The 25,530-nt window shown below is 38.7% G+C and overlaps 1 protein-coding gene across 1 annotated transcript; it reads left to right on the top strand.

The window, feature by feature from the left end:
• The first annotated feature begins 906 nt into the window (after positions 1-906).
• LOC120418942 (uncharacterized) lies at positions 907-24,216 on the top strand. Its single transcript, XM_039581479.2, has 5 exons — positions 907-1,044; positions 21,775-22,209; positions 22,560-22,938; positions 23,055-23,209; positions 23,315-24,216. The coding sequence occupies exons 1-5, from the start codon at positions 1,021-1,023 to the stop codon at positions 23,762-23,764; spliced, it is 1,443 nt and encodes a 480-aa protein (XP_039437413.1). The 5' UTR covers positions 907-1,020; the 3' UTR covers positions 23,765-24,216.
• The last annotated feature ends 1,314 nt before the right edge of the window (positions 24,217-25,530 follow it).

Here is a 25,530-nt window from a genome sequence, read left to right on the forward strand (position 1 = left end):
ATTGGATCGATTTGTTTTGCGATTTTTCCAATCAAAGAATAGATACTGAAAAATAATAATTTAGAATGGATAACAATTAGATTTAAACCAAAACAATGTTTTTGGAACAACAATTTATATTTCAATAAAGACAAAAGCATTATTCAGTACTACGTTGAATTAGCAACATTGTAGTAAATATAAAATGTGAAAATTTTAGACACTCAACTTTATTATTAAACTTACCATATATTCTAAAAATCCGTCGCGAGCCGGACGAAATGGCTTCGCGGGACGGAGATTGGGTAGGCCTGCATTAGCTCGGCAATCAAAATGAGCCAAGTAAAAAAAAACATATTTTGTTACATGATTATCTGAAGATTCGATTATCCAAAGTTAATTTTGTCCAAGGCCTTCGGATAATCGAGTCTGCACTGTAGTTATCTGCTGTATAAAATAAGGTTTAATGTTATTTGTAAGCAAAAGTTTAAATTGCATCAAGGTTTGTAAACTTCAACCCTGCTTCACCGGCCTCTCAAAATGCACGAACATAACCGTAACCGGTTTTACACCTCGTTCTCTAGCCAACGGTATCATGTGTAAAATAGCATTTCTTCAGCACTATATTCTCTCTTACAACCGACTACGTGCCGTGGGAACAAACTCTCTTGCTCTCGCAGTGAGAGAGAGCACAACAACCTTTAGCTTGCGGCGCACAACCAAAATTTATGTTCTGCTGATCTGCACGCACGAATGAAAAGTGAGAGTGAAAGCTTTCTCTCTCTTTCTCTGGTTTGTTTACTAAACCACACTCTCACTCTCGTTCGAGGCGCGAAGCTTTTCTCGGCGATGAGCTTTCGCTCTTGTTCGTTAGAGGTGGTAAGGGTGGCCTCGGCACCGTCTGGGTCGTTCCATATATTAAATAGTAGCGGATGTAAACAATCCGCCAGTCAGTGTCAAAAACCTCCCCGGTGAGGACCAAACCGAGTGCCAAGTGTGTTTTGTGCGAGGCGCAACCCGTCCCTCAAAGCAGCGGGAACCATGAAGCCCCGATGGAATCTTGTGGTTAGTGTTTAAAAATTTGTTTAAAATTATGGAAAAATAGTTTGTGAAAAGGTGAAAACATTTGAACATGGTTGGTGAAAATGTAGAAAAAGTTTAAAAATTATTCAAATGCATGTGCATTATGCAATTTGGTGGAATCCGCAGAAATTTGCTCTGCTGATTAACATGAGGACTCTGAAAACTTGAACTGATGAACGCAAAGTTACCGCTGTTCGAGTTGGGAAAGAAGTGTTACTGTGATGATAAACACGTTTCTCAATATGGTTTGATAACAGCTGTTTAAGAAGATGAAGAAAAAAGTCGTCAAAATCGTCTAAACGAACATTTTTGAATTGTGATTACACGAAGTTTACAATCAATACATGATAAATCAAGTTCAAGTGAAAAAGTTGATAATATCATATATAAAATATAAATTCATTAAATTACGAACAAAAACCCTTTTTAAGTAATGATGATTATCTAATCTCACCTAAGCGAAATTATCGAATCAAACTTAATTTCTCCAAAGCCTATTAACGAGAGATTTGCACCCGGCTTAAGCGACGAACCTGCTGTTTACGTTTAAGAAAAATAAAACCAATCCGGTTGTGGATAATGAGATTTTTGTTCCGTTTGTTCGTTATTTTTTCCTTCATGAATTATTCGGAAACACAAACTTTAACATTAAAACCGGCTATTTCTGCAGCTGCTACCACCGACAACTTATTAATTTGTGTGAAATGAGATACTTCTGTCTTGTGCGGTGTGTGCGGAATTATTAAGGGAAGCAAATAGTAAATGGGTGCGCGTGAAAGTGGAAGTTTGATGTGATTTGCGGGCGCCAGCAGATGCGTCTCAATTTTAAACCGGCCGTTGCGCAATCGAGCTTTTAATTGGTTGTGGCTTTGGTGGTTTTTGCGTGCAAACGAAAACTCGGTCGAAAGTGCTTTGATTGCGCGATTATGATTCGCACCTTTTTGCTCTGATTTTGAAGGTCTTTCGAGGAGAAATGTAGAGCAGAGGAGGTTTGATGTAATGTGATCTAGTTGATTCGGACGCTCAATCATCGATAGTTAATTAATAGCTCTTATTATGCCTGGACTTTTTTTTTAAAGTAAATGAATAAAATAACGTTGAGATAATGTTTTCAAAGCTATAATGGAACTGTTTTTTTTATTATAATTATCATGAGACATTGCAATCAAGATTTATTTATCAGTTTGATCATTCTCATTAAGGAAAAAGTTAATACATTCCTAAATATTAATTTTTTAAACCAATCTATAATCTAAAATATTTGCTTAATCGCTGATCTAATTTTCATATTGCGAAAACTTTTTCATGTCCGATTTGAAAACTTCTATTTACATAAACGAAAACAACCAATTGTTTATGATTATGTTAAAATAGATGACTCTGACCGTGGCTAATGGAGGTGAATCTGACCCCACTGGGCTAGATTCTAACTCCATGAGGTGAATCTGACCCCACTGGGCTAGATTCTAACTCCATGAGGTGAATCTGACCCCACTGGGCTAGATTCTAACTCCAGCAACAAGTCATAATCTCCTGAATGTTGTTGAAAAAAGCCGATTCTGTTGTAAACTTTGGTATCTCTGGATTTGTTATCTTTTGCTTGGGCTCAGAATATTCGAACAATACCAACTTCAACTTCTGACTTTTACTAACCAGCCCGCTTTTCTGCATTACTCGTATCTGGATCGATCAAATTGGATGAAGTGTGATGATTATAAGTTAACATTCTATATTTTCTAAGTATTATACAGGGAAAGCAGTTTTTAAAGCATTCAGAAGCTTCAAATAAGGAAATCGATGTACTAATATAGTCGATCTGAATCTGTTCTTACTGAAACCAACAAAAAATAACGAAAAATATCAAAATATAGACGCAAGAAAATGACTAAAACAGCGGTCCCAATTTGCCAGTATGGCATAAACTGATTAAAAAATTGAGAATATTTCAAGAAGCGGTAGTTACTGCAAAGTCTTAGTTTCACCTAACTGCTACTAGTACTACTCGCTAGAATAACCTTTACTTTCAAACCTTCAAATATTCAAACGATTTCAAGCCTAATTTTTCCAATAATAATAATTATACAGAGATTCCACGTCAAAAGTTTTCCTATTTGGATCAAATTTGGATTGGGGGTTTCTTGGCCAAGTAATTAGATCATATTTTTTTGTTTGTCGATTAAGGTTGTCCAATCCGAAATAAAGTGGTACAAAAATTTGTGTTTTTTGATGATTTTCGCAAAAAACATATTTTTCAAAATATCATATCTCCGCTATTTTAGCTATTTCAGTTCACAACATTTCAAAAGAAATGTGATCAGTTAGCTTTTAAATGCAAAATACTAAGACATGTTGAAATCATAGCTGACAATGTGGTGATATTCATGAACAGGATTCCCAGATATTTTTTTTCGAAATAAAAAAATATCAAAGTTCGGTACATAAATTGAACATAAAGCACCATGCGTCTCCAGCAAAATGTATTCGGAACTCATTTGAATGGAAAAGCATGGTACTTTGAGTTCGATTGATAAACCGAAATCCGATTTAAATATATATATTTTTTTAAATAATAGCTTAGAATCTTGTTTGGGAATATGTTACGTAAAATATCTTGAAAAAAGTGCGAAAATCTTTAGAAAACGTCATATTTCGAATATGACCACCCCAATCGACAGACAAAAAATATAGGCCTAATTATTAAGACCAAGAAACTCCCACGCCAAATCAGATTAGGCCGTTGCAATTATTTTTTAAAGTTCTTGTCATTCCCCCTACACCGCCCCCCAACCCCCCTTCAAAATCGGTCCAAAAAATCAGGGGGATGAAAAAATCTTTTTTCAAAAACTTCCAAATTTTTATGGAAATAGAAGTTTCATCTAAAAACCAAATTGAAATGCATTTTCCTGCATTTAAAATCATATTTAGCATGTCTGGGATCGATCAAAAATATTTTGAATTTTTGTAAAATTCCGTAATGCAAAAAGTTTTTTTCGGCTTAAAAAAAAGGTTTGTCAATGTTCTTCAAATATTATGAAAACTAATGATTGCTATACAACTGGGCAGGTGTATTATACATTTTAAAACTTTTTTTTTCATTAAAATCTGGATACCATGGCTTGTTATTTAATTATTATTTTTTTTCGCTAGAGTCGAGGGAATATAAAAAAATATTTGCAACGGCCTTATTTTTGATCTGGATCCGGCTGTTTTGACGTAGAATCACCGAATAAAAAGTTTCTGCATTCTTAATATGTGCTTAATAAAATGGAACATTTGATGATAAAAGGACATTTAGAATGCCAAAAAGCGACGGCTAAAATTTGTAAGAAACACAACGACTATTAAAACAGTTGTTTTTCTTACAAATTTCAGCCTCAAAGTGTCACCTCGGTTTCAACGAAATTAATTTTCCTGGATTGCTAAACTTTTAAATTGCTGGAAAAAAATCTTACATGGACAATGACCTACCCCAGTACCTACATGTTTTTGACATATCACTCTTAAGACAACTCTTACTGGTTGAATACTACTTGCAAAACATATTGAAATCCTATTGATGTCACTTCGGTTTACGGTTTCTATTTAATTTAATGTTTAACTTTGATTGCTTTAAGATATAAAATAATCCAATTAAAAAAAAATTGCTATAAAATGTATCACCATTTTCTGACAACTCACACACAATCGGAAAATGTTGTCCAAATCCCTCTTTGTTTTCCTGTATCCCAAGCAACAATTTGTTTCAGGAAATCTACAAGAGCTCTTCAAGATAGCTACAGCATAGCAGTTTGGCCCGTGGCAGGATAAAATTCTCTTCAAACCTTCTTCAGGAGTTTGGAAGAGTACTTGAAGAGATTTTTATCCTGCCGCGGTCCAAACTGCTATGCTGTAGCTATCTTGAAGAGCTCTTGTAGAACTCCTGAAACAATTTGTTACTTGGGATATTTGTCCTGAGGGGTAACATTGGTACCTGAAAACGAATCCGAGGTCCAATTTTAAATAATTTGCAGCTTGAAATGGTGATGAAATGTTTACTTAATTTCAGAATTGCATTTCTTCTGATTCTCAAAACGATAGAAATATATGCTCTGTCCCATGGAAAATGACTGTTTTATGTACATCAATATGCTCATTACTGAATACAAACATACAAACAAAAGTAATTATTTATAGCTGGGAGTGGATCCTACAATTTTCTTCAACAAAATGCACAAAACCTTTCCCCTCTTGACATTGAAGGAGGAACAGAAGAAAACGCAGAAACGTTAATAAAGTAATTACCTCGATAGGCAATCCGCCAGTGAGCCTCTCTTCGGGTTTAAAATTCCAACAGTCAGAGAACACCTCATCAATCATTTCGATGCTCGATGTTCAAACATTATCAACAGGCGATGAACTATGAAGCATGCAAGACTGGTGAAACAATAAAACTAAATGTTTTAGCAAAATTATGTTGAAATATGTTCAAATTATTATTACCTTTTCAATTAGAAAAGATAATACGATGTTCCTGACTAGGATTAAGAGCAATTATATGAAATATATACAAATTATAAGTGCCGGATGCAAATTTTTAATTTGGATATGAACGAAGTCTTTCCGTCTTCTTTCCATGTGTATTTCTTGAGCAAAATTCCATTTGCGCTCTTTTATAAATCTTCAGACAAATATTGTACAGTTAAACAGCGTGTTATGATTGAAAAATCATGAAAATAGTGTTTTTAGAAACTTTTCTAGTACCGTAATCTGGGGTGAATCGGGACTACAGTCGGAATAGGTACAGCAGTTTTTAGAGCATTTAAAGCTTTTAAATTTGGAAATGGATGTACACATTTTGTTGGCCTGAGTCTGTTCTAACCGAAACCAATCAGAAAAATCAAAATATTGTGCTCCAACATGCTGTCCCAATTCGCCCCATGTGTCCCAATTGACCCCAGTTTACGGTACAAAATAATTGCAAAAAATCATAAATGTAACAATTCACTCAAACGGTCTCAAAATTACGTACCGATTCAAATTGAATCCTGTATGCATCAACATCATCAATTATGACGAATCGTTCAAAGATCACGAGGTCATTCGACGATGTTTTGCGCACCTGTTTGCTTGAACCGGAATGGGTTCGCAAATGGTTGTAGATCTTACGTGATGCAAAGAGGCAGTGAAAGATGGAATAAAATCACAACAAATCTTCATTCATCACCAGTGAGCAGAGTGTGCATCATTTGGCCGCATTATGCAATATTTTCTTCGTATCAACTGTCAATCTTAGATGAAGGTGTTTGGACATTTGGCAAATTTTAGCACTTGCACCTTGGGGCAAAATAGGGTAACGATTACAACTCAAAAGACAAACATCCACATGTTGCGACAAATGGTCGTAATGTCACTTGAAAAAGTGCCACTTAATAATGGCCGTAAACTTGAACATATGCAAAGAGAAGGAAATAACCAGCAAAAACCAACAATGACAAATTAAGTTATGCTGCCAAGCCACCAACAAGTGCGGCGGTCGTTGACAGCGAGGTTGGGCACAGCTTTTATGGAATGCACCACCCTTAGCTACCTTCTAACGACGACTTTTTGCACCGCTACAAATACCCTGGCTGGGAAGCTCAGAGTCTGAGTTATTACGTGCAGTTAGATCACAATCTCCACACGAAGCCCGGCGGGCAGATGATGCCCGGGTTATCGGCAAAATGTCAGGAAAGGCTTTCTTGGGTTCAAAACTGAGGAACGAGCAAAAATTGCGCAACCTTTGCACTATCGTCTTGTCTTCGGAGAGGTTACCTTTTTCCGTGGAATGTTCTTTATCTTGCCGGGTATCAATTGATCGAGATTATGCAAACTGCATCACACGCACGGCAGCATATCGCCCTAGACTTAAGGTCTTAAGGGCGTACCGCGGAGATTATGCACCTTCGACGAGAAGGTGTTTCACAATGTGTACCGGAGAAATGTGTTCCAATACATGTAACACACGCACCTAGTACACATATTTGAATGTAGGTTGATCATTACCCACGTGGGCCAGGCCGGCGTTCGAACACAGTAAGTGTGAACCTATCTAGATGAATAAATTAGCACTTCTGTGCTAAAAGATGTAAATCATCTGTGCGGTTGATCGGCATAAGGAGGTGCTGTAATCATTTCCGTGTGATCTATGGGTGCAGGAGATCGCGTGCGTAATTGTATAATATGCATTATTTGGATAAGAATTTAGAAGCAGTTATCTATTGAAATTCAATCTGATTAGCTTACAAAATATTGATCTCATTAGACTGAAGTCTAAAATTACCAACAAACGTTAAATTTATGTACACTGTACAACAAACGTTAAATTTATGTTCACTGTAAAAATGCTTTCCTGCATAAAAATAATTTCAAAAAATATTTCACAAAATGTACAAAAATTGTTAACAAATTTGATCAAGCATGAAGATTCAATAAGCCAAATGAGTGATCAGATTGACTTTTCATTGTTTAACCTAAATAAGCTATTTTGCATAATTGCTTTCTGCATACCTAATGGAGGATGTTCATACACAAGTGCTATGAAAGTTTTCAAAAATCTGTCGGTATCTTACGATGGGGTTTTCTGATCGCCATTCTTTGGCAAAGTGGTTGGTTATAATCAGGTATGAATAGTAAAAAAATATTTCTCTCAAAAAAAAAATACATTCGTCGGTTAACCTTCCTACGGTATTGGGGTTTTTTTTGGCTTTTTTGAAAATTAAATTTACCGTAACTTTTGCCATATACAAGCTAGAGCCTTGAAATCACCTCCGTGTACGCACGAGAGCAAGCAGCAGTCAAGTGCTCAGTGCTCCATCGTTTTTTCGATTTTTTTCGCCGTAGTTTACCGTGATTAGCCGCGAGTTTGCTCCAGCAGCATGCCAAGGGCCGGCCGTGGCCGTGGCAGTTCGAGTGCGGCCTCGAAAAACCCGCGAAGTTCGTCTACCGGCCGTGTGCAAAAAGGTAAACAAACAAACGCCGTGTCGACCGCCATCGCGCAGGGGAGAGTGAGCGCAGAAGGAATCGACAAAAAGTTACTACATCCCGGATATGTTCCAAGATCACCAGTGCGAACCCGTTCAGGTACTTCCGGTGCCACGACCAGTGGCACATCCGCCAACATTCCCATCAGGAACGAGTTCCAGATGCTGAGCGACGACGAAGAAAACAACAACAACAACACCGACGGTAGCAGCACTACCGACGACGACGACGACGACCATGGTCATGCACGGAAAAAAGTGCCGACGCCAAAAAAGAACAATTCTCCAACGGAACGAAGACCACCTCCAATTTTTGTTTTGGACACGTTGGCGGACGATGTTGACGAGTTGCTGGAAGGCCTCGGATATTGTCTGAAAATCGGTAAGTCGGCAGTGCAAGTGATCACACTGAACAGAAAAGATTTCGACCTGGTGCTTGAAGAACTGAAGCGTAGCAACTTCAACTTCTACACATACGACCCAGAGAAGCCCCCTGTTAAGGTAGTCTTGCAGGGTTACCAAGACCGTCCGATCGCCGACCTGAAGCGACACCTCTCGAACGCCGGAATAAAGCCACGGGAGATAAAAGTGCTCTCGCGAAAGACAACAGTCACGGGTACACATACCCTGTACCTATTGTACTTCGACCGCGGCACCGTCAAGATCCAAGATCTGCGGCGGACTAAAACGTTGGACGGTTTTTGGGTAAACTGGCGGTTTTACACCAAGAACCCGACGGACGTAGCGCAATGCCACCGTTGCCAGAAATTCGGCCACGGCTCGCGGAACTGCAACCTTCGGCCCCGCTGCGTGAAGTGCGGTGAGTCACACCTCTCGGAGGCGTGCGCACTGCCTCGAAAGGCGGATTTGGGGGAAAACGCAGAACAAACTAAGCCGCGCGTAAAGTGCGCGAACTGTGACGGCAACCATACCGGCAATTACCGCGGATGCGTCGCGCGCAAGGCCTACCTCGAGGAGCAGGAAAAGAGGAAGAAGAAAGCAGCAGCGTCCCACTCTCCTCAGCGAAGTACGAGCGCAGCCGTTCCTGCAGCTGGACAGCGTACGGTTCCAGCGGACAACCCAGCGATCCCTCCTGGATGGGGGCGTTCGTTTGCCAGCGTGGTCGCTGCCGGTAGCGGCGATGCGGCCCAGCAAGGAGTCACCGGGGAAGATCTCTTTACCCTGCCGGAGTTCTTTGCTCTCGCGGGGGAGATGATGACGCGGTTTCGGAGCTGCCGTAACAAGGCGGAGCAATTTCTGGCCCTCGGGGAGCTGATGATCAAGCACATCTATAATTGATTATTTTTGTCTGTGATCTAGTTTTAAGCTTTCTCTCTATCTATCCTTTTCCCATTGCACTTTCTGTAAGTTTTTTGAAAACTTTTTCTTACTCTTGTCTATTCCATAGTTATTAGTAATAATTTTTCGATTGAATTACGATGTAAAACACAGCTGAAAGGAACACCAAAACTCTGTTGCGTACCTAAATGAACTCATTGTAACTTGATTATTCACAAATAAAACCGAATTGAATTGAAAATTGAGCCTTGAAATTTTATGACATGAAATTTATAGTATAAATACACATTTCACAAAACAAATAAACCTCGGATGACGCCTAGGGGAGCGTCCATAACAAAAGTTACTATTATGTTAGGAAGCTACAATAAATGACGGACAAATTGTGGTTGGTTAAGCTATGTTAAAAACGAGTTTTAGAAAATATCGCCAGTATCCACAAATTTTTAAATGAAAAAAAAACTAGAATCGTTAAGTTTTTTAAAATAATTTAATAAATTGCTATGTCTTTTTGAGTTTTGAGATTTTTGTCCGCCTCTTAAAAAAATGTTAAAAGGATGGTTTAAGGTAATAATATGTCCTATTTTTAACAATGTTTATCCAACCTTTCAATATAAATTTAGCAAAAAATCTTGAGTTTTTTTTAAGGACCTATGAGCTACCATGCTCAATGCTCATGCTCATGCTCATGCTTTTAATAGCTATAAGCTATTGTCTTTCATATGTTTGTACACTTCTTACTTTTTTTAAATTGTTGATATCTTGGAAATTGTGGAAAAAGTGTTACGTAAACAACAATGTAGAGAAATTTTTACATATTTCTGAAAAAAATAACAAAAAATTGGTAATTCTCTACCAACTCACACGAAATCGGGAAAAGTTGCCCCGACCCCTCTTCGATTTGCGTGAAACTTTGTCCTAAGGGGTAACTTTTGTCCCTGATCACGAATCCGAGGTCCGTTTTTTGATATCTCGTGACGGAGGGGCGGTACGACCCCTTCCATTTTTGAACATGCGAAAAAAGAGGTGTTTTTCAATAATTTGCAGCCTGAAACGGTGATGAGATAGAAATTTGGTGTCAAAGGGACTTTTATGTTAAATTAGACGCCCGATTTGATGGTGTACTCAGGATTCCGAAAAAACGTATTTTTCATCGAAAAAAAACACTTAAAAAGTTTTAAAAATTCTACCATTTTCCGTTACTTGACTGTAAAAATTTTTGGAACATGTTCTTTTCGAATCTACATTGACCCAGAAGGGTCATTTTTTCATTTAGAACAAAATTTTTCATTTTAAAATTTCGTGTTTTTTCTAACTTTGCAGGGTTATTTTTTAGAGTGTAACAATGTTCTACAAAGTTGTAGAACAGACAATTACAAAATTTTGATATATAGACATAAGGGGTTTGCTTATAAACATCACGAGTTATCGCGATTTTACGAAAAAAAGTTACTTTTTGCGTTTCTCTTTGTTTCGTCGTCCGTGTCTGTCGCGGGTGACCATGAACGGCCATGATCGATGACGACCAACTTTTTCAAAACTTTTTTTCGTAGAATCGCGATAATTCGTGATGTTTACAAGCAAACCCTTTATGTTTATATATCAAAATTTTTGTTATTGTCTGCTCTACAACTTTGTAGAATATTGTTACACTCTAAAAAATAACCCTGCAAAGTTAGAAAAAACACAAAATTTTAAAATGAAAAATGTTGTTCTAGATGAAAAAATGACCCTTCTGGGTCAATGTAGATTCGAAAAGTACATTAAATTTCCCATAAAATGACATGTTCCAAAATTTTTTACAGTCAAGTAACGGAAAATGAAAGAATTTTTAAAACTTTTTTAGTGTTTTTTTCGATGAAAAATACGTTTTTTCAGAATTCTGAGTACGCCATCAAATTGGGCGTCTAATTTAACATAAAAGTCCCTTTGACACCAAATTTCTATCTCATCACCATTTCAGGCTGCATATTATTGAAAAACACCTCTTTTTTCGCATGTTCAAAAATGGAAGGGGTCGTACCGTCCCTCCGTCACGAGATATCAAAAAATGGACCTCAGATTCGTGATCAGGGACAAAAGTTACCCCTTAGGACAAAGTTTCACGCAAATCGAAGAGGGGTCGGGGCAACTGCTGTGAGTTGCTGGAGAATGACCCTTTTGAAATTGGTATTTTTGAAACTGTTGAAAAAATACATATTTTTCAATAATTTGCAGCCTGAAATGGTGATGAGATCGAAATTTGGTGTCAAAGGTACTTTTATGTAAAATTGGACGCCCGATTTGATGGCGTACCGTAAACTGGGGTGACTTTGATAGCCCGGGGTGACATTGATAGAAATTTGATTTGGCCACTTATTTTGATACATCCAATGTAACAGTCACATTTTTGCATATATGTTCGATAATAAGCTATCCCTTGAAGCTTACATACTCAAAATTCTCAAAAATGTTTAGATATTAATTTGACGGGCATTTGAAAAACCTATCAAAGTCACCCCGGTCTATCAAAGTCACCCCAGTTTACGGTACTCAAAATTCCGAAAATTGGATTTGATGACAAATAATTCCTTGCATTAAATATTCTGAAATTATGAATGTTAAATACATATTAGACGAAAAATGTAATGGAGCGTGGGCAATGGACAAGCCCTCCCTCCCCTACATTGTACAAAAAGCGTTCATCATCCCGGTACGAGAATCGAACTCACGACCTCTGAATTGGAAATCCAGCACGCCGTTAGTTGAAACCCATCCCCTACCGTCAGTATTCCCAGTGAGCAAATTTGCTCTTTGAAGGGATCTGATTTCACCTTCCGCTTACAAAGCGAAACCCGTAACCTCACGGCCACGGTACAGCGTCTAAAAAATGCAATGGATTAATATTCAAAAATACTATTCGTGATCTTCCACTATTTTTTAAGTTTTTAATTAGGTGAAATTTTGTGCTTGCATTTTTATGTCGAAGCAATTTTGCATAATAAGAAGATAGGGACATATTTTAAGATCATATTCATTTTAAAAATATCTGATAGAATTTTGTTGAAGTCTAAAAATTTCATCAATTCATTCATTCATTAACAAATGGTTGTTCGTGTATGTAATATATCCACTTATCCAGTTTTACATAATGCAAACCCTCCCATCAAATGCTCACGCCATGTCACGTGAGCGTGAATCCAGGGCGACATATTGTGCCAATAATTTGAATACACAAGGAAATGGGAAATAATTATGATGCGATTCAAAGCATATGAAAAAAAAAATAATAAAACAAAGTATCGCACACGCATAACAATTTCCATCACGAAAAGCTCGCCCGCCGAGTTGCGATCGGAAAACGAACCTTATTGTTTAACGACGATGACGACGACTGAGTCGAAGCCGGGCTGTGATAATGAATAAACTGCAGTTGATGAAGAACCAGAGGGCGATGGAGAAAGAGAAGAAAAACATTCCCGCCACGAGACAGAGCATAAACAGCGACTGCGCTGCGCGCATGCAAAACAATCATCAACTTATGATCTGCGGCAAGAGCTTGGCGCTGGCAGTGAAATGCAGTTGATTATCCCTCAAATGTCATATTTAAATTTTTTTCATGAATATTTTAATCCAGTTTTTTTTTCAGATAACTACTTTATAAAAAAGTTAAAAATTGTTAAAAATTTGTTTGAAAATATTTTAATATTTATTTTTATTAAACCAGCACAGGGTTACCCACAGTGCGTCACTCATGAAAGCGGCCGGTACTTCTGAGAGAAATGTTATATTTTTTCACACCGTGATGCATTTTTCCAGGCCCTTCGACGGGGCAGCATAAATTTTATGTAATTGTGCTCAAACAATAATCACGTCTTGGTGGGTTTAGGACTTTTCTAGAAAGAGAGAAAAAGACACCCATTTGGACGGAGAGGGTTGGCAGTCAGTGTGTGGAGAGAGCCTCACGCGTAATAATGTATTGTTAATTGCGGCACCACGTGGTTTGAAACCCAAGCAAGCAAAGTGAGTGAGCACGTGGGATTTCAATAAACCAGTCCAGCTTCGAGCAGTTTGCAGTTGGATCGATCGAAGAAATTACATAAGAGGCGTTTGATGGTGATCTTTTGGAGGTAATTTTATACCGCTGGTAGGGTCGTTTGTGTACATTTTTTTTCTGCTAATTCCAGTAATTTGATACGCTTTAAGTAATGCGTCAAAATGAGCACTTGCCGATTGAGCTATTTCTTATAAGCACTAATTAATTTGAAATTAGATCGCTTTATTGTGCCCGGCAGGAAGTTTATGGTAGCGATGCTTTGATTGATGTTTTTGTTGTTTTTATGAATAAATTTTGTTTCCCGTATGAAAAGAGATTTCATAACAAAATAATTATAATATTTAATTTGAATTGATTCAACTTTGACAGGATATAAGTTTCTGAAATATAGATTCAGTCAAAATCTGTTAGCAATTAGATACTTTTCGATACTGTTTTGGTGTTTGACATATATCTTGACAACAAATACCATCCAGTCAGCAAATGCGCAAATCATAAAGAATAACATAGGGTACGTTTCATGTTAAAAGTACCAAAAATGCTGAAGCCGTAAAAATTATAACTAATCAAAACTATAGTCAACCAGGAGTTGGACACTCAGCACGCTGTGCGTGCACGGCGTTTTACATCCTGCGCACACTTCGCGCACTCTCGCGCACCATCGCGCACCATTTTGACGTTTCGAATCAGAGAAAAAATCGGGAAAACATGGCAACACTTCTAGAAATGTCATGTACATCTTTGTTTATAAACAAACGATGGAAAAATGCGTTCATTTTTTGAAGACTTTTTTTTTTTTTTTTTGTTTCTGTCATACGACTGCTGAGACCATTGAAGACTTTTTATTTGTATTCAAAATTTAAGTTAAAACGAAATTATTATTATAATTTTAATAAAGTCTGGTCAACATACGCAAAATCTGGCTAATTCCATTTTTGAGACGTTGGTTCCGGCTACTCTACTCGATGATTCTGAGGATTCTGAGGCTCAAAAAGCCGCCAAAGTAACAGCCCGGTTCCTCCATCGAACCATCCCTGAATGTCGTTCATCCATGGTGCCCCATAAAAGCAGAGGACGAATTCTACTCCGAAGCCGTGCTGTAAACGGCCACCGGAGGGCTGCGGAACAAGCCAATTTGTGGTGCTGGAGCGGTCATTTTTACCGCCGCTATCTTACGGAAGTGCTTGGAAATTTGCATCCGACGGTAACAAATGGGTAGGGTCAACGGGGCCGGAGGAGGTCGAGGCGAAACTACACATCCCACTGTCGCGAACGATGAAGATTCTCGGGAACGGTATGAAACGTGTGAAGAACTTTATCTTGCCGAAGCGGGAATCGGTCGAGAGTGTGGACAACTATCTGAAACGGTACCGGAGAGAGGCGTACCAGAGCCACTGTGACCTGCTGGTCATTGGGGAAGGTTGCGTGGGTGCGTTGATTGCGTACTGGTTGAAGAAGCGGGGCCGGAAGTGGTTGAACGTGATCGTGGTGAAGAAGGATGCGACCTACCAGGGAGTGTCCACTTGTCTGGCGGTGGGTAGTTTGAGGTAGCAGTTTCGATTGTGGAAAACATCCAGATTAGTTTGTACGGGGCGGATTTTATGTGGAATATTGAGGAACATCTGGGAGAGGACCTTGAGGTTAACTTCATCCATACGGATGTCCGATGTTGGCCTCGGAGCAAGGATCGGAAGAGTTACAGGACATCTTCTTTTTTGATGAAATAAATACTAAGCTGGTTTTGCATTTTGCTACCTTTTGTTCTCAAATTCTTTATTTGTTTAAACATAATCTTGATTCGCCGTCCGTCGTGCTGCTGTCCGAGAAGCCCATTCCAGACGATGCTGCCCTTCTCCTCAACCAACGCAAGCTCCACCTTGAACAATTCGCCGTCCTCGTCATCAGCACCTTTTTCGACGGCCTTTTTCGTACTGTACTCGGCGGGTTTGACCATTTTGGCTAAACTGAAACCCGTTTTGGGTGTTGAATTTGCCCGGATGAGGAACATGTAACTTAACTCAAAATTAAACGGTTTTGCCGCAGCTGGTGCAGTGGTTGTCGTCCTTGCCACTTCCGAACATACATCATCTGGTGGCCGTCTCGTTCAATTTAGCGGCGGATGATTGCTTCCTTGCTGCCACTGTCCTTCTTAGCTTCATACTCCTCGTCACTAATGTCCTAACCGGTGGAACCGCGGCCACCGTGACATCGGTTCCAATCTCCTTCGACAGACTTCCAAACCCGGAAAAGAACATACTCGAATCTGTGCTGTAAACGACGTTTGCTCACAGCGCGGATGTCGTGGTCCTGCTCCTCCTTCAGCTGGATCTACCGCCGGTAGCAAGGACACTCCGGAAAATCCCTTAAACGCTCACAAACCGACTATAATTAACCGGAATCTGCGCTGCCTCGAACTTCAGGAATTCAAAAAGTTTTCATAACGCGTTTATTAGTAAACAACGTTAAATTTGACATTTCAAAGCGAAGTGATGCCAGTTGTGCGAAAAAGTGCTATGACAGTTCCCCAAGCGTGAATTGTGTGCGCGCACATCGCCAGCACCCACGAACACCGCGGTGCACCCATTTCACTCTTAAACACAAACGGTTTTCCGAAAACGGTGCGGAGAGTCTAACCCCTTGTAGTCAACTGTACTTAACTGAAGCATCATAATTGCAGTTTGAAATGATATTTTAGAATAATAAATCAAGAACATTTTTTTTTAAATAAACAACTTTTAAACATGCAACTGTAAACAAATCTATTGTTTAGTTTCGGTCAACCATTTATGTAATTAATATGAAAAATATGCATCAAAATTACTTTTTATTATTATTTTTATGTTTACAGTGGTTTTTGAAACGTTTTCTCTGATCTTTTTCGGAAATAAATGTGTTTAAATGTCTGTTAGGTTTTTGTTGTTGTTTAAAGCCAAATTTGTTAACAAAACATATTTGTTTATGATGAAAAGTGAGCAAAATCCATCTTTTATTCATTATATCTATCATTAGACCTACACCATGCATCAAAACATCAAATATAGGTTAAATTTGGTATAAAAATAACAGTTTGCCTATAGTGGACTCGGGTCCACAATCGGATCATGGACCCGGGTCCACTATAGGAAAAAGGGGTCCATAACAGGCAAAAAACTTTTTTTCAAATGACTATTTTTCTGCTCCAAAACAAATAAACTGATGAAACAAATAGTCAAATATTTTCAAAAGACTTCAGATTCCATTGTTTTGTACAAAGGGTTCTGAAAAAGTGCTTAAAATATTGATAATTTGTGAAAAATGTGCTTCGGGGTCCACTAATGGTTAAAATACCCTATAATGCACCAGAATCAATTGAAATCAATTGAAAAAAGGCTTTTTGTAATTTAACATTCCAACGCCCAAGGCTCCAAAAAAGTTGGAACGGTAACTTCAACTCAATGGATCTCGGGCATAACTCAACCAATCAAGATGATTCTTCTTTCCAGTGATTAGTTAGGATGTCTAGATGATTCTAGAACTTTGCAGAACTTAATTTGATCAAATCTGTAATTTTTGCGATTAAAAACATCGTTCCAACTTTTTCTTTCGCGTACAAAAAAAAAAATCGCCAAAAATTCCGCGGAGGCAGTCGTTTTGAAAAAAGGTGGAACGATGTTTTCGGTCGCAGAAATTACAGATTTGATCAAATTAAGTTCTGCAAAGTTCTAGGATCATCTAGACATTCTTACAAATTACTGGAAACAAGAATCGTCCCGATTGGTTGAGTTATGCCCGAGAACCAGCGAGTTGAAGTTACCGTTCCAACTTTTTTGGGAGGCTTGGGCGTCCGTGTAAGTTGGACATGCGTTGGGCGTTCCAGTGTTAATAGGCAATACATAATTCAAATTTGACTAAAATGGGTTCCCAGAAAAAAACGAAGTTGACTTTATAGCTGTCGGCCACCATTGCTAGTACCAACCACTAGTGTCTTCCTTTTTATCTACAAGGACTTCGCCGCCCTGGGCTCCTAAGTGTACGAGAGTATGGCACGGAGCGACGGCGCCGAATACCCATATTTACACAAAGAATTTTAGAGCGCCCGCCGCGGGATTCGAACCAGTGACCTCTGGATTGTGAGTCCAGTGCGCGGTCCGATTGATCCACACGGGGGGTTCCCAGAACTCAAGTTTAATTTAAAAAGTTCAAAATTAAAAAAAAAAATTGTTTGTTTTCGATTTGATTATTTGAAGTCTCATAAAAATCTTCGGATAATCGAGCTTCGGGTAATCAAAACTTCTGACAATTGCTTCTGGACCAGGGTTACCCGGTCTGAACAGAAAAAATCTGGCAAAAAATCTGGAAAAACCAGGCATGCCACTTTTCTTAAAAGAATGAGCAACATTGTGTTCAAAAATGGTGTGTTTCCACTTTTTATACATTATTGCTTTACAAAATAAACTACATACATTAATTGAACATACCGTCATCAGGGGTGACATTGGGTCATACAAAAATGCTGCAATTTGTATGACCCAATCTCACCCCCCAGACCCAATGTCCCTCTGATGACGGTAGTCTGGAAGAAATAGATTTTTTTTTCTCAAATTGCCGCTCGTAAAATCTGGCAAAAAATTTAAAATTTGAAAGTTGAAATTGCAAGCTATGATATTACAAATTGAATGAAAAAAAAATGTTTTAAAATGCATTTTAAACCTGCCCAGTTGTTGTGCTATCATTAGTTTCCAAAATTTCTTAGTATTGAGAAAACAAAATTTTGCTGTTCTGTACATTGGAAAAAAAATTAAAATGTATTTAATAGATCCCAAACATACTAAATATGAATTAAAATGCAGGTAATTGCATTTCAATTGTTTTCAGCCGATTACACGTGTGGAATAAGCACAGAAATGCCCCTTGATTTTTCGGGTCGATTTTGAAGGGGGACGACATAAACTTTGAAAAATATTTGCAGCGGCCTAAATACGAAAAACAAATCTTGAAGATCAAGATCAATTCTGGCAAATAAGGCAACACAGTTTTAATTGGTTGTTAATTTTCCTTTATAATTTACAGTTTCCTTCAAACATTACGTTTTGCAAAAAGTTTCACGGATCTGAATTTTTGTCGGTCGATTCTTACAAAAATTACAAAAATAGACCGACAGCCGAAATTTGAACCAAATCTATGCAGGGGAACCCATCAGCTTAGGGGTTTTAAGTTTTGGACCTAAGAATCGATAAAATCCAACGTGCAGAATTTTCAATCAAAGTAGGCGTCTTATGGAGTCTAAACAGGGCCCCGGTGAAAAATTTAACTAAATCGGTCCAGATTCGGCGATTTTGTAGAACAGAATCTTTTGTGGAGGATTTTTTGTGATTTTCGGCAAAACATTACTGTTTGTATTTAAAAAAAATCTTTTAGGGCAAAATACCTGAAAAAATATAAATTTTCATAAATAGTCGAAAACATAAAAACCCCAAGACAAATGGGTCCCCCTTGCATGGATTTGGCACAAATTTCGAGAATTCGTTTTTTTTTTTTCAAGAATCGGCCTATATTTGCATGCAGAATCGACCACCGAATGTTCGAACTGTCCGTGAAACTTTTAGCAAAACGGATCACGCTGTGAAAACATTTTGTTCAACATTGTTTTTGCTTTGATCTGATCAAAATGATCTCGTATATTTATAATTAACATAACAGATAACTGTTATAATTTGGGTTCACAGACTTGACAGTTTTTAATATCCTCTTATAAAATCGAATATGAAAAAAATAATAAAAAAAAAACAATATGGAAAACGAGAAATTCACAAGTGTTCTCAAATGGACCACAATTCACTAAAGACTGTTCAAAATAGTTGTTCATTTTCGAAAATCTTGCATCTTCAATCAGAGCATTGAAGCACACCAATAAGTCACGCGAACAACTCTTTTTTTCTTAATCCACTGCATTCACCGCCAACGCATTTCCACAATATTTGACATACCACGGTCCTTAAAAAATATGGAGAAACAAAACAAACCAGACCACTTAAGCTCCAAACAACCATCATCTGCAGGTCACCGTTACATAACCTCGCCGAAATGACTAACCGCCCCGATCATACCGAATCCGGTCACCTTTGTTCCTTCGTCATACCGCTTTTTTTTGCACTGGGAGACATATCTAGGTCATCGGTACAACAAGCCAAGTGAAATGACCCCCAAGGCTGGATTTGATTGATGTGGTGAACCTTGAGAATTGTTTTTGGACAGTTGATCGACCCAAAACACACGTGGTTTGCTTGCTTGTTGTTGCCCAGTGGAACCGGTTTATCACGCGGGAACGGAGGGGTAGGGTTATCCAATGCTTTCTTCGTTTGGTCATACCGGTTCCACAATATCTCCGTGACGTGCCGTTGTTGAACGCGCACGCGATTCCACCTTCCGCTAAACGCTCGATCACGACTTTGTGTCGTATAGTGTAGAGTTTAGTAGGTAAGTGAGCCAAAGATGAAGACGTCCATTGAGAGGTCCATTTCTTCACATGGGAAGACAGGTTTGCTGGTGTTACTACATGCAGTCTTCTTTTGCCGCTGCTTTGCACGTAAACTGGTGTTACGTAACAACGTAAGATTTAATATCGATTTGCGATGCCGAGTTTGGACACGGGGTATGCAATATGTGGGGAAGTGTGTCTTTGGGATGGGAGTTGAAGGCAGGTCAGTGGGCTAGTTTTTACGATGAGTCAGACGGGATTGGAAGAGTTTATTGGAATTTGATTTGGCAATAAAAAATGTTTAGTCCATTGATTAAATCATGAAAGTTTTAAGTTTTCATTGATCTGTTTATTTGATTTCATAAACGATTAAAAATACTCTTGTAATGAAATGTTAAAATCCTTGGGAAACCAACATGTATTTTCCAACATTGAATATTTCGTCAGCTGTGTGCTTGTGACATAGATCATTTGGTCTGGGGCGCGGACTTGGTAATCTAAATATGACTCTCGCCGGATTGATGTTATTTTTGGGGTGAGCAGACCTGATTTTTTTTTTCTTCGGTACATGCTTTTTGTGTACACGTTTTCTCATACAATATTACATGCTTTTTCTCACAAAAGTGATGTGCATGCTTTTGCATGCGATTTTACACAGACATTTTTTGCTGTGTAGTTTTGAGAAAAATGATTTTTGGGTCATCCACTAGACCTGAAAAGGTTAAAAAATAACTTTAATAACTTTAACTTGTCGCACGTCGCTTTTTGATGTTCCGAGAAAAACGCATTTAAATGTTTGACCTTGAATAAACAAAAAAAAGAGCACGCAATGTAAACAATAACAAACACGTTTTGTTTGGTTGACCATTCTGTGCATTGTCCCGAAGTTTAGTTGAATTTGGTTTCCGGAGTCCCGAGTTATAATTACAAATGTTTACGGCAGTCGGGCTTGTAAATACGTCAGTCAAACGGGTTCCGACCTGAACCCCCAGCAATTTTCAGGCTGTGTCAAGCTACCACGACAAGATTCAAACTTCTTCAATATGAAAAGTGATAACAATGCACGGAGTTTTTTCGGGATTTATTGAATAGGTATCTCAGGATTGAAAAAGAATTTCGGGGATCTGTTAAGGTCAAAAAGTGAGACATTGTGAGCTGCAAAAAACGGCGTTCTTAACTCAATAATTTGTCCCAAATTTGTTGGCCCAAAATGCAAGTGCGACAACCTTAACGAGAACCACCTTTTCTCTTCAATCAATCCAAATCATGCCTTTTCTATTTGGAACAACTTTTCCAAAAGCATGAAATTTCCAAAGCTGAACTATTTTTTTCTGAAATGCTGTTTCAGTGTGTTTATTTCCTTTTGCGCTAAATTATGTAAAAATCCTTTTTGTCATTTGGACTGTAAATCTGCTCGGAGAAAAAAGTTCCCAAAATCGTGAACAAGCGTTCATGAAAATGGGAACCTCGAACAAAGTGTTCAAATCCCATGGTACGATTTTGAAAAACGTACCATAAAATTTGAACACTTTGTTCGTGGTTCCCATTTTCATGAACGCTTGTTCACGATTTTTTCTCCGTGTGTTGACAATAAAAAAAAGAGGTATTGTGCCTATTTGAGAAGGACCCATCGGTAGGCGATCCACTCAAACGGGCTTTTCCCTCCAAACAAAACAAAAGTGAACGTTTGCTAAATTCTAATTTCATAAAATCGCAAATGACACATTTATTTGCAATATCTTATGCTGTCGGAGCTAGTTTCGAGGTCACACAAACGAAAGACTGATCGTTGATTATTACCATTTCTTGTTATCACACCACGTTCAAATGTTATACATTAGCTAATATCATTATGCGATAAACGATACCCCACAAAATATTTCTTAAAAAAAACTTTGTCTGTCTCCCCCAAACCGCTAAAGGTCACCCTCGGCATAATACTGCACATCGTCGCTTTAGCCAGCGCTAAAGCAGTCATCGACCAGAAAGCCGAGGAGTCGCAAAACAGCAACGTTGTCCAGCAGCAGTTGGCGGTTGGCGCCAGCGCACAGAAACGAATCGGCTACGACTATCCGGCCCCGGCCGACCCGGTCTCGTTTGGTGAACCGGTGGGCGCGGCCCCGCTTATCGAGGAGCTCCACCAGCCGCAACCACTGCCGGTGATTGACGACATCCACGAGCACCACGTGCACGAAGAACATCCGGATCCGGGCTTCTGGAAGAAGAAGCTCATCTGGAAGGAGGGCTGGAAGAAGATCTGGAAGCCAGGGAAGAAGCAAATTTGGAAGCCCGACTGGAAGAAAATCTGGAAACCGATCTGGGTTCCGACGCAGATTCCCGTGTGGAAGGACATTCAGGTAGGGTGAGGGGGTCGTTGGGCGATACCTCCTCCGCTTGGACGAGACCGACTAAGCTATTTCTTACTGTGACGACAATTAGTATTATATACAGAAGGTTTCCCATATAGATTTTAAGACTCACTAGCACGGACTGAACGATTGTAAGTACCCACTTCTAAGCGACTCTGGGATTGTAATGATGGTATAACAAGGTTGGCTCAACTGACTTGAATCTTTGATTTCAAATCAAATGATCACTTATAAAAGGTTGAACTCAAACCGAACAAACACTTTAACACCTTGGACTAAAGTTTTTCATACTCGTTCTACTGGATCACTAACCGCAAACCGCCTCCCACCACCCGCAGGTTCCGGCTTGGAAGCAAATCTGGAAACCATGGTGGAACGAAATCCAAGTTCCGGCATGGAAAGAAATCCAAGTGCCCGACTGGAAAAAGATCTGGAAGCCCATCTGGGTCCCCATTAAGGTGCCCGCCTGGAAGGACATCCAAGTGCCGGCGTGGAAGCAAATTTGGAAACCGGTTTGGAAGGAAATCCAAGTGCCCGACTGGAAGGAAATTCAAGTGCCGGCGTGGAAGCAATACTGGTATCCGGCCTGGATTAAGGTGGGAGTGCCTGGGGAAAAATATCTCGGCAAGGATCACGACGGCTGGGAGTACACCAGCCACGACCTGTGGAAAAAGAAACTGGTTTGGAAGTCGGGCTGGAAGAAGATCTGGAAGACAGGTATAGTTTTGATCCTGCGGTGAAATTGCAACTAAATTGGATTGAAACTTTTAATCTGCAAAAGAACAGCCCGAATTAAACTAATTTTATGTCCCCACTTTATTTTATCATTTTAGAACAAAAGCAAATATGGAAGACTGACAAAAAGCTCGAATGGAAGGCCGCCTGGAAGCAGATTTGGAAGCCGGGCAAGAAGCAAATCTGGGTCGAGGATAAGAAACTTGCATGGAAGGAAGCATGGAAGCAGATCTGGCGAACTGAGAAAAAACAGGTAGGTCATTGAAGGTATTCGTTAGGGGCCGGTTGTGAAATAGATTGAAATTAAAAAAAAAATTGAATAATGGATTCCTAAATATCCGTCTTTTTATAATTTCAGATCTGGGTTCCACAGAAGAAACTCGAATGGAAGGCTGCCTGGGTTCAAACGTGGAAGCCAAGCAAGAAGTTGATCTGGGTTCCGGACAAGAAGCTGGAGTGGAAGGAAGCCTGGAAGCAGATTTGGGTGCCCGACTGGAAGGAAATCTGGGTCCCAGCGTGGAAGCAAATCTGGAAGCCGGTTTGGATCTCCGAGTGGTTCCCATCGCCGGATCCTCACGAGCACCACCACCACGAGATCGAATCCCACGGATGGGACCGGAAGGACAGCGCGGCCTCGGCGTCGTCCACCGATGGCTCCACCAAGGTTCTGTTCAAACGCAGTGAAACTTCTGCGGCCCAACCCAAGGCCGTTGAGGCTGCTCCCGGAGCGACTGCCAACATCACGCCTGCCGTGGTGAAAACAGACACGACGGAAAACAAATCCGAGTTCCGGTTTCCGGTCGCGTAAATTGTTACTATTTTAGCCTTCTAAGTAACTAAGCTTTAGTTTCCTTCGTACACACAAAGTCGTCTAGCTGATAACTAGAGTTACCCCCCAGTATTTAATTAAATGTTAAGGTGGTCGCGTCCTGTAAATACACTAGTGGAATCGAATGAGCGCTACGCTAGGTAAAAGATGTAAAGTGATTAGTTAGAACTTTGGTTTACGACAAGAAATACTCGTACTACTCATCGTTTTGCTGCGACCCGCTAGTTAGAAGAAAAAAAAAGAGGTGATAATAGTGACTGTCCCATTATATCTAGTATCGAATATCTCATTATCTGTCAGAGCTAGGGCAATTTGTTGTTTTAAGTTCCATGAAAGCCATCCATTCATCCGTTGCCTACCATTAAGATTGTTAATTCTCCTCATGTGATCGGAAGAAAAACTGAACGATTGAATAAAAAAAGTCAAATGTAGTAAGGTTTTTCAAGTTCACTTGAAAGAAAATCCTTTTCCCATATTAAGTGTGTTTTGTCACTTTAGGCTAGTGATTATCTCTACAGAATTCAGCGTAACAAATATTATTTTAAACTTTATAATATTTACAATGCTTTCCCTGAAATAAATGTTTTTTTTTTTTGATTTATCAAAAAAAAATCATCTGCTGAGCCACTTTTTGTCTCTCCAGCGCTAAAATTTGTTAAAATTGAAGCTCACTAAAGTTAATGCTTGATTATTGGTAGTAATTTCTATCTCACAACACCTGGAAAAAAACATTTCAAATAGGCCTAATAATTTACAAAGAAAATTATTCTGAAAATTTAATCGAATAATGGCTTTAATTTGAAAACGATGTATTTTATCAAAAATGCATAGAACTTATTGATTCTAAATTCAATTTTACATCTAAAATGATTTTTGGATGCTTGTTTTCTGTTGAATTTTTTGTTGAAATCACTATTTTCAAAAAAATATAACTTGGGAAGAACTTTACGTCCGTCATACCCTGTAGCTCAAAAATTGGCACTTTTTGTTCAATAAAACAAATCAAAAAATTAAAAATAATCAAAGGGGGTCAAGTTTGTCGTAATCGAGTTTTAGTATAAAAAGGTTTATTTGAAAAAATGGTTTTTTTTTGTAGCTACCATTTTTTTCGAATATCCCTAATCATACCTTACATCTTTGGGAACGATCTTTTATTACGTAACGCAGTTGGAGGTGAGAGGGGGTTGGTGTATGGAGAATTTTATAATGATTCAAAATAGCTTATTTGGACCTAAGGAATTGATGGACAAAGTTTACTCCAAATTTATAAACACAAAAATTAAAAACATTTTTTTGAAAATTTCTAGAGAACTGCTCAATAGTGTTATGAACGCCATTTTTGCAGGTTTCAATGCCTTACCTTTTAACCAAAAATACCCTCAAAACTCGATTTTAATCCTGAGATAGGGTATTTATCCCTATTTTAGCCTAGTAGGACTATACCTATATTGGACCTACCAAACTTAATTTGACGAAATTGTGCATTCCACCGAAAAATTGGCAGGAAAATGCCACTTGGGAATGATACTTGCTGATTAGGTTCAGTTTGATGGGCAATATTATTTCACTATTTACTTTTAAATAGGAATAAACGGAATAAACATATGCCTTTTCAACTTTTTCGTGAAAATGGCTAGTTGCCCATTAGGTCCAAAATTTTCACCACTTTTGCTTACGGCACACGAATGATAGCCTTCCTCCAAAGCTCCAACCACCGGTAATATATTTTATTTGCGGTTAGCATT

The sequence above is a fragment of the Culex pipiens genome, chromosome 2, assembly GCF_016801865.2.
Source record: "Culex pipiens pallens isolate TS chromosome 2, TS_CPP_V2, whole genome shotgun sequence".
NCBI lineage: Eukaryota > Metazoa > Arthropoda > Insecta > Diptera > Culicidae > Culex > Culex pipiens.

Coding starts and splice junctions, on each gene's coding strand:
- LOC120418942 (XM_039581479.2), top strand. CDS start 1,021: ATGAAGCCCCGATGGAATCTTGTG. Junction 22,210..22,559: donor CCGTGTGGAAGGACATTCAG/GTAGGGTGAGGG, acceptor CACCACCCGCAG/GTTCCGGCTTGGAAGCAAAT. Junction 23,210..23,314: donor GGCGAACTGAGAAAAAACAG/GTAGGTCATTGA, acceptor TTATAATTTCAG/ATCTGGGTTCCACAGAAGAA.